At 38.3% G+C, this 13524-nt stretch overlaps 3 protein-coding genes across 4 annotated transcripts in view; all 3 read left to right on the forward strand.

Moving 5' to 3' along the window:
• Positions 1-2190, forward strand: part of LOC122647512 (cell cycle checkpoint protein RAD17) — a 45501-nt gene extending 43311 nt beyond the window's left edge. For both annotated transcript variants that reach the window (XM_043840903.1, XM_043840902.1), the window contains exons 11-13: positions 689-899; positions 984-1044; positions 1793-2190. In XM_043840903.1, coding sequence (XP_043696838.1) covers positions 689-899; positions 984-1044; positions 1793-2035 — 515 coding nt within the window. In that variant the 3' untranslated portion in view covers positions 2036-2190. The remainder of the gene's footprint in view (positions 1-688; positions 900-983; positions 1045-1792) is intronic.
• Positions 2191-5642: 3452 nt separating this feature from the next.
• Positions 5643-6882, forward strand: LOC122647514 (L10-interacting MYB domain-containing protein-like). The gene is made up of 3 exons (XM_043840905.1): positions 5643-5777; positions 5898-6236; positions 6313-6882. The coding sequence occupies exons 1-3, from the start codon at positions 5643-5645 to the stop codon at positions 6880-6882; spliced, it is 1044 nt and encodes a 347-aa protein (XP_043696840.1).
• A 3058-nt stretch (positions 6883-9940) lies between these two features.
• The window catches only part of LOC122647513 (L-ascorbate peroxidase 3-like), a 48839-nt gene continuing 45255 nt past the window's right edge, over positions 9941-13524 (forward strand). The window contains exons 1-3 of the mRNA XM_043840904.1: positions 9941-9999; positions 10117-10253; positions 11253-11377. Coding sequence (XP_043696839.1) covers positions 10141-10253; positions 11253-11377 — 238 coding nt within the window. The 5' untranslated portion in view covers positions 9941-9999; positions 10117-10140. The remainder of the gene's footprint in view (positions 10000-10116; positions 10254-11252; positions 11378-13524) is intronic.

Here is a 13524-nt window from a genome sequence, read left to right on the forward strand (position 1 = left end):
ATGATCGTATAGACTACTTAATTTTCTTTCCATATTTAGTAATGATATTTTTAGAAGTAATTTTTATTTTACTTTACAAACCCAATGGCTTTTGGATGCAAAGTAAAGTAAATTTTAATAACCAAATATGAAATGATTTGGAGTTAGTGATATAACCATGTGGGGTAATGATTACTGTTTAGTGTGTCTTGGTTTATGTTGCTGTTTAGTCTATTTGTTGGTATTGGTTTGGGTTTATATTGTGGAGGGTGATTTAGGTAATTTGTGGTTGTGTTACTTAAGTCGGTGGACCTTCGGTTAAGCTGTATTATGTTATTATAAATAAGATCATAGTCACACGGTTTGATCAGGTAGTCTACTTCTCAAACTGTAGGCTGGATTCTCCAGCCTTCTCTAAGCTCTTCTCTTCTCTTCTTCTCCCTAGGTTGCTGGTTTGTTACTGCATTGCTATTGTTACAATTACAGAAGTTTCTTTTTTTGGTTAGAAAATTTCGCTTCCCTTCCCTTTAATGTCCCTTGCAACCAAACAGAGCCTAAGTAATGAAACTCCCCTTTCCCATTTTATTATAATCATGTTTGGGAGGGGAGGGGATGCTGAAATGATGCTTCTCTCTCTCTCTCTCTCTGTTTTTGTCTGATACAGTGTTGCACCATGAACCAATAATCCTCTCTCCTCCTGTTTGGGCAGTCCTAGATTTTATAAGTGACCAAGCAGTAGATGATGCATGGGCTGTCTCTTCCTATTTAAGTGATGCCGACTGTCTTCTAGCTTCCTCTGTGCATCAGTTCACATGGTCTCAGATGATGAAATATGAGCGGGAAAGCATAGGACAGGAAGTTGCAGCTTCGGTAGCTGCGCGTGGGGTGCTGTTTGGAAATTCACACCCCTCACCTTCCAGGTCTGATGGCATTTGGTTTCATTTTTTGCATTCCTCTGATAATAACTACTGCCACATTATCAGTTATTTTCTGATCTGCTGCAGGTGGCACTCGATTCGTAGTCCAAAGCTTTGGCAAGTTGAACAATCATCAAGGAAGAATAAGGTGTGTTAAGAATTTGACTCAAGTTCCTTGGTTTTCATGCAACTTTCTTGTCTCACACCCATTGGCACTCAGATGTAACACTTCACCAACTGGATTCTGCTGTCTCAAATCTCAAGTTTTAGGTTTTATTGGCAGCATCATTGCTATAGGTTCTGGTTGATAACTAAAGAACATATTTGAATGAAAAACTTTGCAGATAAATGCATTTCCAAATATATGTTGATAAATAAATGCATATGAATTTGATAGTGTCCTCTGTGACCCAGCATACAAATCAATTTATGCTGTTCAATAAGTGGGTAGGTGTTATAGTTTGCATCTATGTACCATGTGTGTTGTGTCCTCAGTGTTGTAGTATGATGATGCCAAGGAGTAAGGGTGTGGGCAACTATCAGGGAGAGTCCATACATTAGAAACGAGTGCTTATGTGCCTCGTCCTGACCATCTGTTGGATTAGACTTTCACTACCCAAGCAAATTTCAATATTTTCCTTGGAATTCAAACCCCACAATTCTAGGTGGGGCTCTTGAAATTCTGTTGATCATGGAAATTGAATCAGGAAGATAAACACAATTACTCCATGATTCTTGATTTGTACTAGCTGCTGCAATGTCAATCTGGTATTTGGTGTCACTTTGGATTCTCAGGGATCCAAACAGACAATCCAATTGTATATCCCATAATGTTGATTCAATTTCCTGACCTTAATTTATTTTATGTTTCGTGATTTTGATACATGTGATGGTAGAATGAGATGTTACGGCGGAGATCTGAAGCTTATAATAGCTTGAGTTCATCTGACATAAATGTCATGGTTACTGAGTATTTACCTGTGTGGAAATGGCTTGGACTCCGAACATGGGAAGGTGATAATCAAGAACTGGAGGTAAGCAAGATGGAAGAGGATTACTCTGATCGGATGAGTTTGGATAATCTAGAAACTGATAATGCTGGGGAGAGTGAAGGCGAGGACGAAATAGAAGATTGGTGAGGCTTATTATATGGTTTTGGAATCTAGAAAATCTGGAAATGGCTCTCGTCTGTAAAGAAATTTTGCAATATCCTTTTGTAATTATCACCTACTGGAATGTCAGTTTTACTTCTTGGTCTTTAATGCAAAGCAATAGCTGTGAATGTTTTATCAAATTTACCACATCATCAGGCCGGTTTATTTCTTAGTTAAATTTCTTCTAAAGCTGGTAAGCATCTCTGATTATCTGGCATTTGACAAAATTTAAAGGGGTGCTGTTCTCTATGCCGCAGCGCAGGGCTGGGCCCAGGCACATGAGCATAGGCACAATGACCACCCTGCTGCTCTGAGTGGCAGGCACATAGCCTGCGTTGTGGTACAGAGAACATTCTCCCAAATTTAAAATACCTTGCAAAGAAACACTACTTTACAGATGGGGGGAGATGCATTAACTTGTAGAATAGAGTGGGAAACGCCCCAAGAATCAACAATCCACTATTTCTAGAATTATCTGCACATTGGGAGGGGGTTGCATCTTCTTGGCTTTGACATAAAAACGTAATGGAACCCCAAATCTACTGAAAGGATCTAGACTTGGGGGACCATCTGTGGAGGTTGCACTCAAACTAGATGTGGTAGATTGTGGTTCCAAAAGCAAGCTTGCACCGCATCATACAAGATTTGCCAATAAAGGACAAGTCCACCCAAATCCATCATACAAAATTTGCCAATTGAGGGCCAACGCTTGGAGAGTATGCCTTTCCAAACAAAGAAAGAGAATGAGTAGTCAAAGAAGAGATGATCCACTTCTTTAGAAGCATTCTACAAAGGCAGCAATTTGGGGAGGCAGGGACCTGTTGTTGAATTAGGAAGGCTTGGGTTGGGAGGCAGTGAGTGAAGATCCTCCAAACAATGAAACTGTAGTGGGGGATGTGCCTCTTGAACCAAACCAGATTTCGCCAAACTTAAGAGTCACGAGTCTTGATAAGATCTCAAGCAAACTTGGCACTAAACAAACCCGATGAGGTACAGACCATGTAACAATATCACCACTACCAGAGGGCCTCCTGGGGATACTCAGAAGAATACTCCAATCGGGCTGGATGATGTCCAAAATCATATCCAAAATATTGAATATGGAACTATAGATAGCTCTGTCCCCTATCGAATGAAGGACCCCGAGCTTAGGCAAGGGGAGAGTTGTATTAGCTCTTCAAAAATGGAAGGGGATGGTAAAATGCATGTTCTGCACTGGTTGTAGCATGATCTCCTTGCAGATGATCAAGATGTATAGGTTCATATGTTTCTTGTTTGTGACCATTTGCCACATTAGCAACCATGCATGAGTTTCACTCTTATCACTTCCAAGAATGTTAGTAGATTCTATTTCGGTGAAATATCATTATTGTAATTTCATCATACATTAGGCTGTGTTGGGTTTGCATTCTCGGAATAGATTTTAGCTTAAAATATATTTTGAAGCAAGAAAGTAGAGAAGAATAAGATTCAACAATAAATTCTAGACCCAAAAGCTATTCCAAGAATGCATAACAAACACAACCGTAGATTTCTCAACTTTTAACCACTTTAGATGCTTCTTCCAATCTAAAATTTATTCCCCCATTGTGTCTAAGCGTGTGCAGTACACTCTCCCAAATAAAATTCTTCTAAAATTTTAGTCATGGGTAAAATCCACCAATCTTCTGTATAAATTTAGGGAAAAGAATGCCTATAGGCTGCATGCAGCTTGCACCCAGTCACAACCCCCTTGAAATTATCGCCTCTACAAAATGAAAATCCCACTGACCAATGTCCTTGTGCGCACTCCCCTTGTCCTAGTGGTGCAAGGGTCACACAGCCTCACAACGACCCCTTACACGTGATGGAATCATATTCAAAACTTGGCTAAAAATTCAAAAGAGGAATAAATAGAAGCATAATAATGCAACTCAAAAAAGAAATGCACGACGCCAAAGTACAGATTCCAACGTCTGCCCATATTGATACATTCTCTCATGTTCTAACCCATGTGGACTCCTTTGTGTATGATACCATTCCTTCTTACACTCATGTTGTGGGGAACCCTATTCCCCACTTCCTAATTCAACGGTTCAAAATACATAAGAAAATCTAATACAATATGAACTATATAATTGAATTGTATCATGAAATTTGATAAATAATAAAAAAAAAAAAACCAATTAAGAGGGCAAACTAATTGTTTCGGATTGACCCTAAATTTCTACATTTCCCTGCTAGATTGGAATATTTTATGTACAATTAGGCTATATGACATTTCTTTATTATATAAAGCAAAGGGAGAATGTTCTCTGGGTCACAGTGCACGCTGCGCCCAGCACATGGGTTTACCACTCAGGGGGGCAGGGTGGTCATTGCGCCTATCCTCATGTGCGTAGGCACAGCATGCACTGCAGCACAGAGAACAATGCCCCGAAAAGGGAGAATGTTCTCTGGGCCGCATGCCCCTAAAGAAAAATTCTAAATTAACGGTTTCTACGTTGGAACCACAGAACAATGGCTACTACCGCGCAGCACTGCAAGCATTGTTATTCGTTAATGTGTTTGAAATTTTGGAGAAGGTGTGGTTTGGATGGACAATTTTTTCGAGGGAAAAACCTGAAATTTCAACAAATCTGAAAGGGAACTTTACCTATTTACCTTTCACAAACAAACAAAAAAAGCAGAAAAAAATGGCGTAGTCGAAGCTCCGAGTCGTTAGGGTTTTATCGAGGTGATCAGCTTTCTTTCAGTCTTTCCTTCTGTTTTACTTCGTTTTACCGTTTTTGTTATTTACATGAACTCTCAGGTAGGGTTTTTAGGCTCTGGGTTTTTCTCTGTTTTATTTCAATTCTTCTTTGTTCACTCCCGCGCATTTCTGTTCGTTTTTGGGTTCAAAACCCCGAATTGTTTTCTGGAATGGATGTCATAGCAATACTGGTTGTTTGATTAGATACCGATACTGCCTGTGGTCAGTAAGTTCGAATTCACAGCTGCCAACACTACTCTCTGTATAAAGTATTTCAGTGATTTCAATTTCATCTTTCAACTTAGAAATCTTTGTGGGTTTTGAATGTAGTTAGCTGAGATTACCTACCAATGCTTTGGGAGACCAACTCTGCCTGGGTGAAACAGAGGGAGATAAAAGAATGAAAATTAAAAGAAGGTATAACGTTGAAAGCTTGAGTGGAACAGTTTGAAGGTATGAAACTGGCATCTTCTGGCTAATTTGCTTCAATCCTTGAGGTGTGCTTAATTGCTGGTTTCTTTTGAGATTTGAGGTGGGCTGTACCCAAACATAGCAAATCTTAAAAACTCTACACCAATTGAATTCTATATAGTCCCTCTTGAATATTGTTGAAAATTTGAAAAACTCGTATTTTGTTGGAGGAACCAACCCAAAACCTTAAGGCATTAAGTGGAGTGAGCTCCTCAAGTACATAAAGGCCCCAGGAACCAAACCAATGTAGGATATAACTCTATAACTCCCAACATCCCTTTCACGTGCAAGTGCAATGAAACATAAAATGCATGAGGGAAAGAACCAAGGAACCATGGGCTTTGATACCATATTAGGCTGGAGCCTCCAACATAATTGGAAGGCCAGGCTATGGTTGATGGGTTCCTGAACCCAGCTTCTAAGGAAAATCCCTTTGGAGCCATGAATTGTTATTTGCTAGATTTTTATGCAGTGCCCGTAATTATGCATCATGGATTCATGAACCCTTATGTTTCTGTAGAGATGGTGAAATCATAATGGGCTTTATGTCTATTTCCCTGTTTTCTCTATTACTACTTTTAAGTTGAATACTTCAACAATGTGCTTCTGGGTGCCTCACCAGAATGTATATTCTGGGAATTGTAGATGGGTGGTCGTCCCCGTAGACATCATTACAAGCAGGATCAGAGGGCCAAGTGGACTACTTCCCTTACTAAGAGACTCGTAGACTTGATGGTTCAGCAGGTTCTGAAGGGTAATAGGCCAAACAATTCATTTGGGAGGAAAGCATGGAAGAACATATGTGATGAATTCCCTAAAGAAACAGGTCTTAAATGGAATAAGGAGCAATTGAAGAATCGGTATAGTGTTCTTAGGAGACAGTATGTTACAGTGAAGTCACTTCTCAATCAAGGCGAGTTTAATTGGGATGAAGCCACTGGAACAATAACAGCTACTGATGAAGTGTGGGATAAATACATTAAGGTAAAAAAATTTCCCTTTTTGTTTGTTAATTAGTTGTCTTTCTACCCTCATCACCATTTTAAATTCCTTTTTGCAGGTAAACCCTGATGCTGAAGCAATTCGAAACAATGGTTGTCCAATTTACAAACAACTTTGCACGGTGTTCTCGGAGTTGGGGCCTAATGGGAATCCTCATGTGGTTGAACAGACTCTTGGGTTGCCATATCCAGAAATTTTGAGCATGTCAATGGATCCTGCTGCACCATCAACTTTTGTGGCCGAGGAGTCTTACTCACCCTATGAAGATGAAGATCTGAATGTATCAAATGGGCAAAACAAGCATGACCCATTGACACCTCCCAGTTCAGGTCATTGGAAGAGAGGTCACAATGGAATTGATGGTGTTATGTCTGAAGCCATATTAGAGATGGCTGGTGCTTCAAGGTTGAGGACTGCTGCTGTGAAGCAGAGCATTGACCTGTTTTCTATAACCAATTGCATCAAAGCATTAGATGAGATAGAAGGACTCGAAGATTGTATCTATTTTGCTTCTTTGGATCTATTCGATAGTCCCAACGCGAGAGAAACATTCTTATCCCTCAGAATTGACAGACGATTGACATGGCTGAAGGGAAAGTATATTTCTCTCGCCAGATCAATAGGTTGACGAAGTAGTGGGCTTCTACTGAAATGGCGTTTTTTCTTACTTTGCCACGCCCCTAGATTTTAGTCACTTCAACACTTCTTGATCTTCTATGTTTGTGACTTTAAATGTATCTACCTATATAGTTTAGCACTTCTTGATTTCCTTATTTGCGGCTATAAATGTATCTACCTGTATGTAAGTTTCGCTGCAATTGTATCTATCAAATTAAGGTCCTCTTTTTCAACCAAATTTTTTTTTTTTTTTGGTTATATAATTAAAACTGGAAGTTTATACAAAAGAGGAAAGATCACTCCTATCTCTAGTGGCGTGGAGAGCCATACTTTCTATGAAACTAACTAAATTGTCTTCTGAACATATTTGAAACTTTGCTAAGGAGAAATTAGATGTTAAGTCTGCTAATTCTTAAAAAAATAGATATGCAATTCCAAGGGATATTGGCATTGTCTGGATTATTAAGACTAAAATTAGTGTCCCTAGTGGTGCACCATACTTCAGATGGCGAGGTTCCTGCTCTTTTGCCGCCTTCCAACCTTTCACAATTCCAATGAGTCGTGGAAGTTTGTACAATTCCAATTAATAAAGTGTTTATTTAAATTAAGGACCCTAGATTTTAGTAAGTTTAGCATTTCTTGATCTTCCTTGATTGTGGCTTTAAATGCATTTGCCTATATACTTTAGCACTTTTTGATTTTCTTGTTTGCTTCTTTAAATGTATCTATCTGCCTTTGTGTAGATTTTGTTGCAATTTTATCCATCAAATTATTTAATAAAATGTTTATTTAATGGGGGGAGGATTTCCTCCGATGCCCTTGTGCAATTTCTGGCGTTGGAGGGGGGTATTACGGGAACCCTGAAAATAGAGGGTTAATTATGACATTTTAGGGTAAACAGTGATCTAGGTGGGGAGGAGGTTGCCCGCGTGCAATATTGCCAAAAAGCTGTTGTCATAGGGATCTTTTCCCCTTATTTAAATTAAGGGACCCTAAAATGATCTTCCTTGTTTGTGGCTTTAAATGAATCTAACTATATACTTTAGCACTTCTTGATGTTCCTTGTTTGTGGCTTTAAATGAATCTACCTATATACGTTAGCACTTCTTGATTTCCTTATTTGGGGCTTTAAATGTATCTGCCTGTGTGTAGGTTTTGTTGCAATTGTTTCTATCAAATTTCTTAATAAATTGTTTATTTAAATTAAAGGAGTGTATGAACGATATCTCTATAGGCATACTTAAAACTTAACACCTTTAATTTTCCCTTATTTTATTCTCAAAAGTTATTTAGGATAAGAGTACAGAAAAGTTTTCAAAAATAATTTGACAGTGACATATTGTTATGTCATTTTTGTTTCTAACATCTTCTATACATTCATGCATTTAGGTTTTGCATTCTAAGGTTTGTTTGATAATTGCATTTTTATTTTTTATTTTACATTTTGTATACTAACCACTACCTTGCAACCAAACACTTCGCATGTGTGACTTCCATCTCATCTCTTGTTTTCCATACTTTTCTTTATGCTTCTCGTTGTGTTTTAGTGTAGAATAGATAGTGTATGTACTTAGTTTTGGCCAAATAATAGGAGGATCAGTTTTGCTAGGCAGACTGGAGTTCCTAACACCACCCTCGGACTATAATATTGAATCGTACTTAGACTGATGGTTCAATCAGTCCCTATTAGATAGTCGCGGAGGCATCCTTTGTTTTGTGGGTTCTAGAACCTAATCTAGTGGCAACTCTAATTTGATTGCCTCTCTCTTCCCAAAAGAGTAAAGGTGGAGAGCATGTATGCCCCCCGCCAGCATACCATGTCTTCACACTAATGCTCGCCACTGCCAAACACATGCATGTATGGGTCCCAACTAACTGTTGGATAATAGTCATACAATTTGTCTTCCTTAATTGAGGATGAAAAAATGGAGTCGCCACGTAGAATAAGGGCCTAGGACCCGTATATGGCGTGTTCCCTATAGGTAAGAGCAGTGAGCTCCATACTCATGGTTTGGACAAAGGTTGGGTAACGGTCAGGTTACAGAGACAGAAAGGTATTAGACATCCGTTCCGCCCAACGAAAGCCGGTCTTTTCTCTAAATACTAAATTTGAGTATTCTTTCCATACGTGTATAACCCATGCATGCGATTATTTGTCTGATCTACCAATTTACACTACTAAAATAAAGAGAGTTGCATATATTGACCCTTTATATGCTTACCCTACTACATTGATTAATTACCCTAAGTAATGCATATCTACTTAAATACATACTAATTAAATTGTTAATTTATAGAACTAACCCTAGGCATGCTTGTATAATTACCTAATTACCTAATTACTTGACTAACTTACTCGTAACTATATAACTAAAAAAGAAGGTGTGGGGACCATAGAGTATGGGACATTTCTATCATTCTCCTATACTTGGCCTATATTTTGTAATTTTACAAAAAATAAAAAATAAAAAAAAGGGAGAAGCAATACCTTAGATCGACCCTGAATTAGGATCAATAGGGGTGGGCCCCTCTGCTCTAAAACACGAATTTTTAAAAAAAGGAAAAAGAGGAAGGGATCGAGTTTCTTTCACCAACGGTGAATGGGATGGGCGAGAAAGATTATCAAGAGGGTATTTAGGAATATGCTAAACCCTAAGAGGGGTTTGTGAACCCTAGGATGATGGGTGAACTGTCTTCTATGAGTGGAAGGAAACTTATACCAAGAGGAGAAGTATATAACTGTCATATATGGCATACAAGAACTTGATGGCAGGTTGTCCTTAAGCTCTACAAATTGGTAGACAAAATATTTTTTTTCTCTCCATTCTTGGAGTCACAAGACTAGCTCACAAGTCACAACTAGAAGTGGTTAAGCCGTTAATGCGTGACGTAAAACATATGAATGAGAAGATAATGCAATGGATTGGTAAGAACGTGGATGACTATTTTATCTTTTTTAACCCATTTCATTAATTAACAAAGACAGATGTTGAACAAGAAGAGTCGAACAGTCGAATTCAATAAAATCCCACAGAAAAGCTCATAATCTCATCGTATCTGATAACTTGGATAGTTGTGGGCGACGTTACTTCTCTTCCTTTCGTTGTACTATCCAAATTCCAAGGCAAATCCATCCGTTCCTTCCTCTCTCTTGTAAACTCTTTCGCTTCTTTTCTTTGCGTTTAAAATTAACAAGAACCAATTGGGATTTTTTTTTGGGTTCTCCTCTGTTCCTGAAGCTCAGTTGCAGTGACTGTGAGCTACAACGATGGCGGCTCCAGTAGTAGATGCGGAGTACCTGAAGCAAATCGAGAAAGCTCGCAGGGATCTTCGCGTGCTCATCTCCTTCAAGAATTGTGCCCCTATCATGCTGCGTTTGGCGTAATTGCTTAATTCCCTCTTTCTTTTTCTTGTTGTTTTAGTGGTGATGTTGGTTTTCTTTCTGCATGGCTTCTCACATTTTGTTGGGTTTCTTTTAAATTGGTAATGCATCCTTCTTATGAGTTTTCGTTTATTTGAGTTATTTCACCTCTTGGCCCTGATATCATCTCATTTGATTCTTTTGCGCTGGATTAATAATTTGCTGGTTTTCGGGTTTCCCTTTGAGGAGATCTTCTTTATATCTTAACCTGTACGCTAGAAGTGAATTCACACACCCCTCTTCCCTACGTTTGGTTCAACCTATAAACTTATTCCCAAGTGGTTTCAATTTCAACTGGCATATATCTCATTATCCAATATATCTTTTCTTGTAATCTGCAAATGATTTCCACTCGACCGCAACGTCTTCTTAACCTTATTCTCAAGTAGCTCTTAATCAATTTTCAATCTCCTCTGACCCTTACCCTTGTTGGCTATTTCAGTCTATCAGCATGTAGCGATTTGCTTGGTGTTGGGTTGGGACTTTAAGTGTTGAAAATACATATCTCTGATGATTTCAATTGGCAGTTAACCTGCTACATTGTTGAATTGTTCATTACCAATCTGAAGGTTTCTGTTTCAGTTCAATTTAAAATTAGTTATCCAGAGAGGGCTACCATAATGCCACTGGGCTTGCCCCAGGGACTGAATAGGGATCAAGTTAATTTCAATTCAAAGAGTGAAAATTTGGCTGCATATTTGCTGGCTCTTATTAACTCCTTTGCCTTTGACTTATACTATATGTTGAGCAACGTGTCCATATATTGATCATCCTATTGACATAAGTTACATATGGATTCATTTCATTTTCACATAACTTATGTATAGAGTCCATCTCATTGAATTATTCTTTATTTAGTTAACCCTTTTATGTCTACAAAATTTTAGGCCATTGATACCTTGTGATTGAAGTGTACAGGGGCCAATCGAAAATAAATTGTGCTTTCTTCTTTCTTGCAGGTGGCATGATGCTGGCACATATGATGCGAAGACAAATACGGGTGGTCCAAATGGTTCAATCCGTAGTGAGGAAGAGTACATGCATGGTGCAAATAATGGATTAAAAATAGCAATAGATTTTTGTGGTGAGATTTTCTGCCCTTTCGTATTTTTTATGAATTAATTTACTATTCTGAATGTGAGCATGTTAATATAACTGTGCTTTTAGTTGAAGCCATAGTAATGTAGGCTTTTCGATTAGCTGTCCATAAACTCATCTCCTTTAGGATATGTTACTGATTTAAGAGTTGTTTTATGGGAATGGATCTATGGTACTTCATTTTTAGGAGCAAGCACATCCCATTTTATCTAGAAGAAAGTAAAACATCACTAGAGTTTCTTTTGTTATAATGAAAATGAAATGTAATAATGCCTTAGTACTGCCTCTAACCTTCTTTAAGCCATCTTTGAACTCTGATCGCATCAATAAGCGTAATATGAGCCATTTAGAAATAGGGTTAATGCAGTGCTTTAGTAATTCTATTACTTTGCCCTTCCAAATTTACAATGACACCTTGGTGCTCTTCTCTGAGGGATTTCAGTTGTGAAATGACTAGAGAATTGGATGAAAATTCCTTACAGAGTGAATAACTTGTTGGTTGATGCTCATCATTATATATGACAATGGAACCTATTAGGCTATTACTGGTAATAAACACATTTTGTGGATTGTGAAAAATCTAGGTGGTTAATTATTGGAAGAAGCAGCGCATCCTTTTTTGTTTTTTCCACAGTGATTCTTAGCTTGCACTTTTTTCGTGCAAAGATCCCTGGCCATGGCTAGTTTGAAGAAGAGAGGGCATATCACTGTAGCAAGCCAACAACATGAATGGGTTTTCATCATGCATGCTTCTCTCAAATCACTATGCAGTTGTGAGAGTTTTTCATGTCTAGCTGGGTGATGCAGTAGCAATATCAAGGCTGGACCGGTATGACCCAATCTAGAAACCCAGACCGAGACGAACGGATCCCAAAACTGGCTTTTGGTCTAAAGGGGGTTGGATAGTTTAATTATATTTTATTTTGCTGGGAGTCAGCTACGAAGGGGGATTTGTTTTGAGTTGTAGTTTCCTATTTCCTTGTTTGAGTTAGTTTCATAGTCTAAGAAGAGTTTATTAGTAGTTTCTATTTTTAGGAGTCATTATTTTTCTTTATATCTGATTGTAAATCCAAGGCTACACAAAAAAGAATAGATTATTGAATTGGAATTGTGATTGATTCTCATGGTGTGAGTGTGTGTGCTTCGATCCTCCCTCTATCACCCTCTCACTCGAATCAGGCTTCCCTCTCAGTTTCTAGGAATATCTTTACATAAACAATTGTTTCCAGCTTAGTCCTGATTCTGTTTTATCTTTCAAAAGTATCTTCAAATGTTCACAATATTTATAGTTTTGCCACTGAACTCTTAATTTAAGTTATTTGTATTCTTATGGACCATAGCGATATCAAGGTAGGGTTTCAAGACTGATGCAGATTCTTCACCAAACTGGGCTTGTTTGCTTAGGAATAGGTCTAAGGTTGGATTGTATATATGTTGGGCCTTTGATTCCATAGGTTTTCAATGTAATAGGCCACATTTATGAGCCTAAAGTATGGGTAATAAGGTTGCATACGGGATTAGCTAGTTTATTTATTTACTTAGTTTATTTTTAAGTTGTTTTGGGTTAGTTCAATTGAACAGTTTCTATGTGGTTCAATTTAAGTAGTGGTCCAGTCCAGTTGGTCTAGTTGATATTAGTTACTGTTACTTTTTACTTTTATTATTAGTAATTGTCAATAGTTAGTTCACATCAGTTTGGAAACTGATTGTGCCTTGTACTCCAAGCAAAGGGAAACCAAATTGGAAACTTCCTAATTTGGGAACCTTCTAATTTTGGAATCCTGCTGCTCCCTTCTATTATTCTATAAAGCAACCCAAGAGGGCACAAGAGAGCCCACGATTTCTGCCTCAACATCTTGCTGCTGTTTGCATGCATGCTTGCTCCCCATGGAGTTTCCTTAATATTTGATCTAAGGTCGATTTCTGCTTCAACATCTTGCTGCTGTTTGCATACATGCTTGCTCCCCATGGAGTTTCCTTAATGTTTGATCTAAGGTGGAAGGGGCTTGTGTTCGATCCAGTCGAGTCCTTGCGGTGGGAAGCCTAGGAGGTTGATACCTATTGCGTTCTTCATCCCTACATCTCTCTAAAGCCTTTAGAAGGTTGTGTTCATCAATTATTACTCAGTGAGTA

This window comes from Telopea speciosissima, unplaced genomic scaffold, assembly GCF_018873765.1.
Source record: "Telopea speciosissima isolate NSW1024214 ecotype Mountain lineage unplaced genomic scaffold, Tspe_v1 Tspe_v1.0070, whole genome shotgun sequence".
Taxonomy (NCBI): domain Eukaryota; kingdom Viridiplantae; phylum Streptophyta; class Magnoliopsida; order Proteales; family Proteaceae; genus Telopea; species Telopea speciosissima.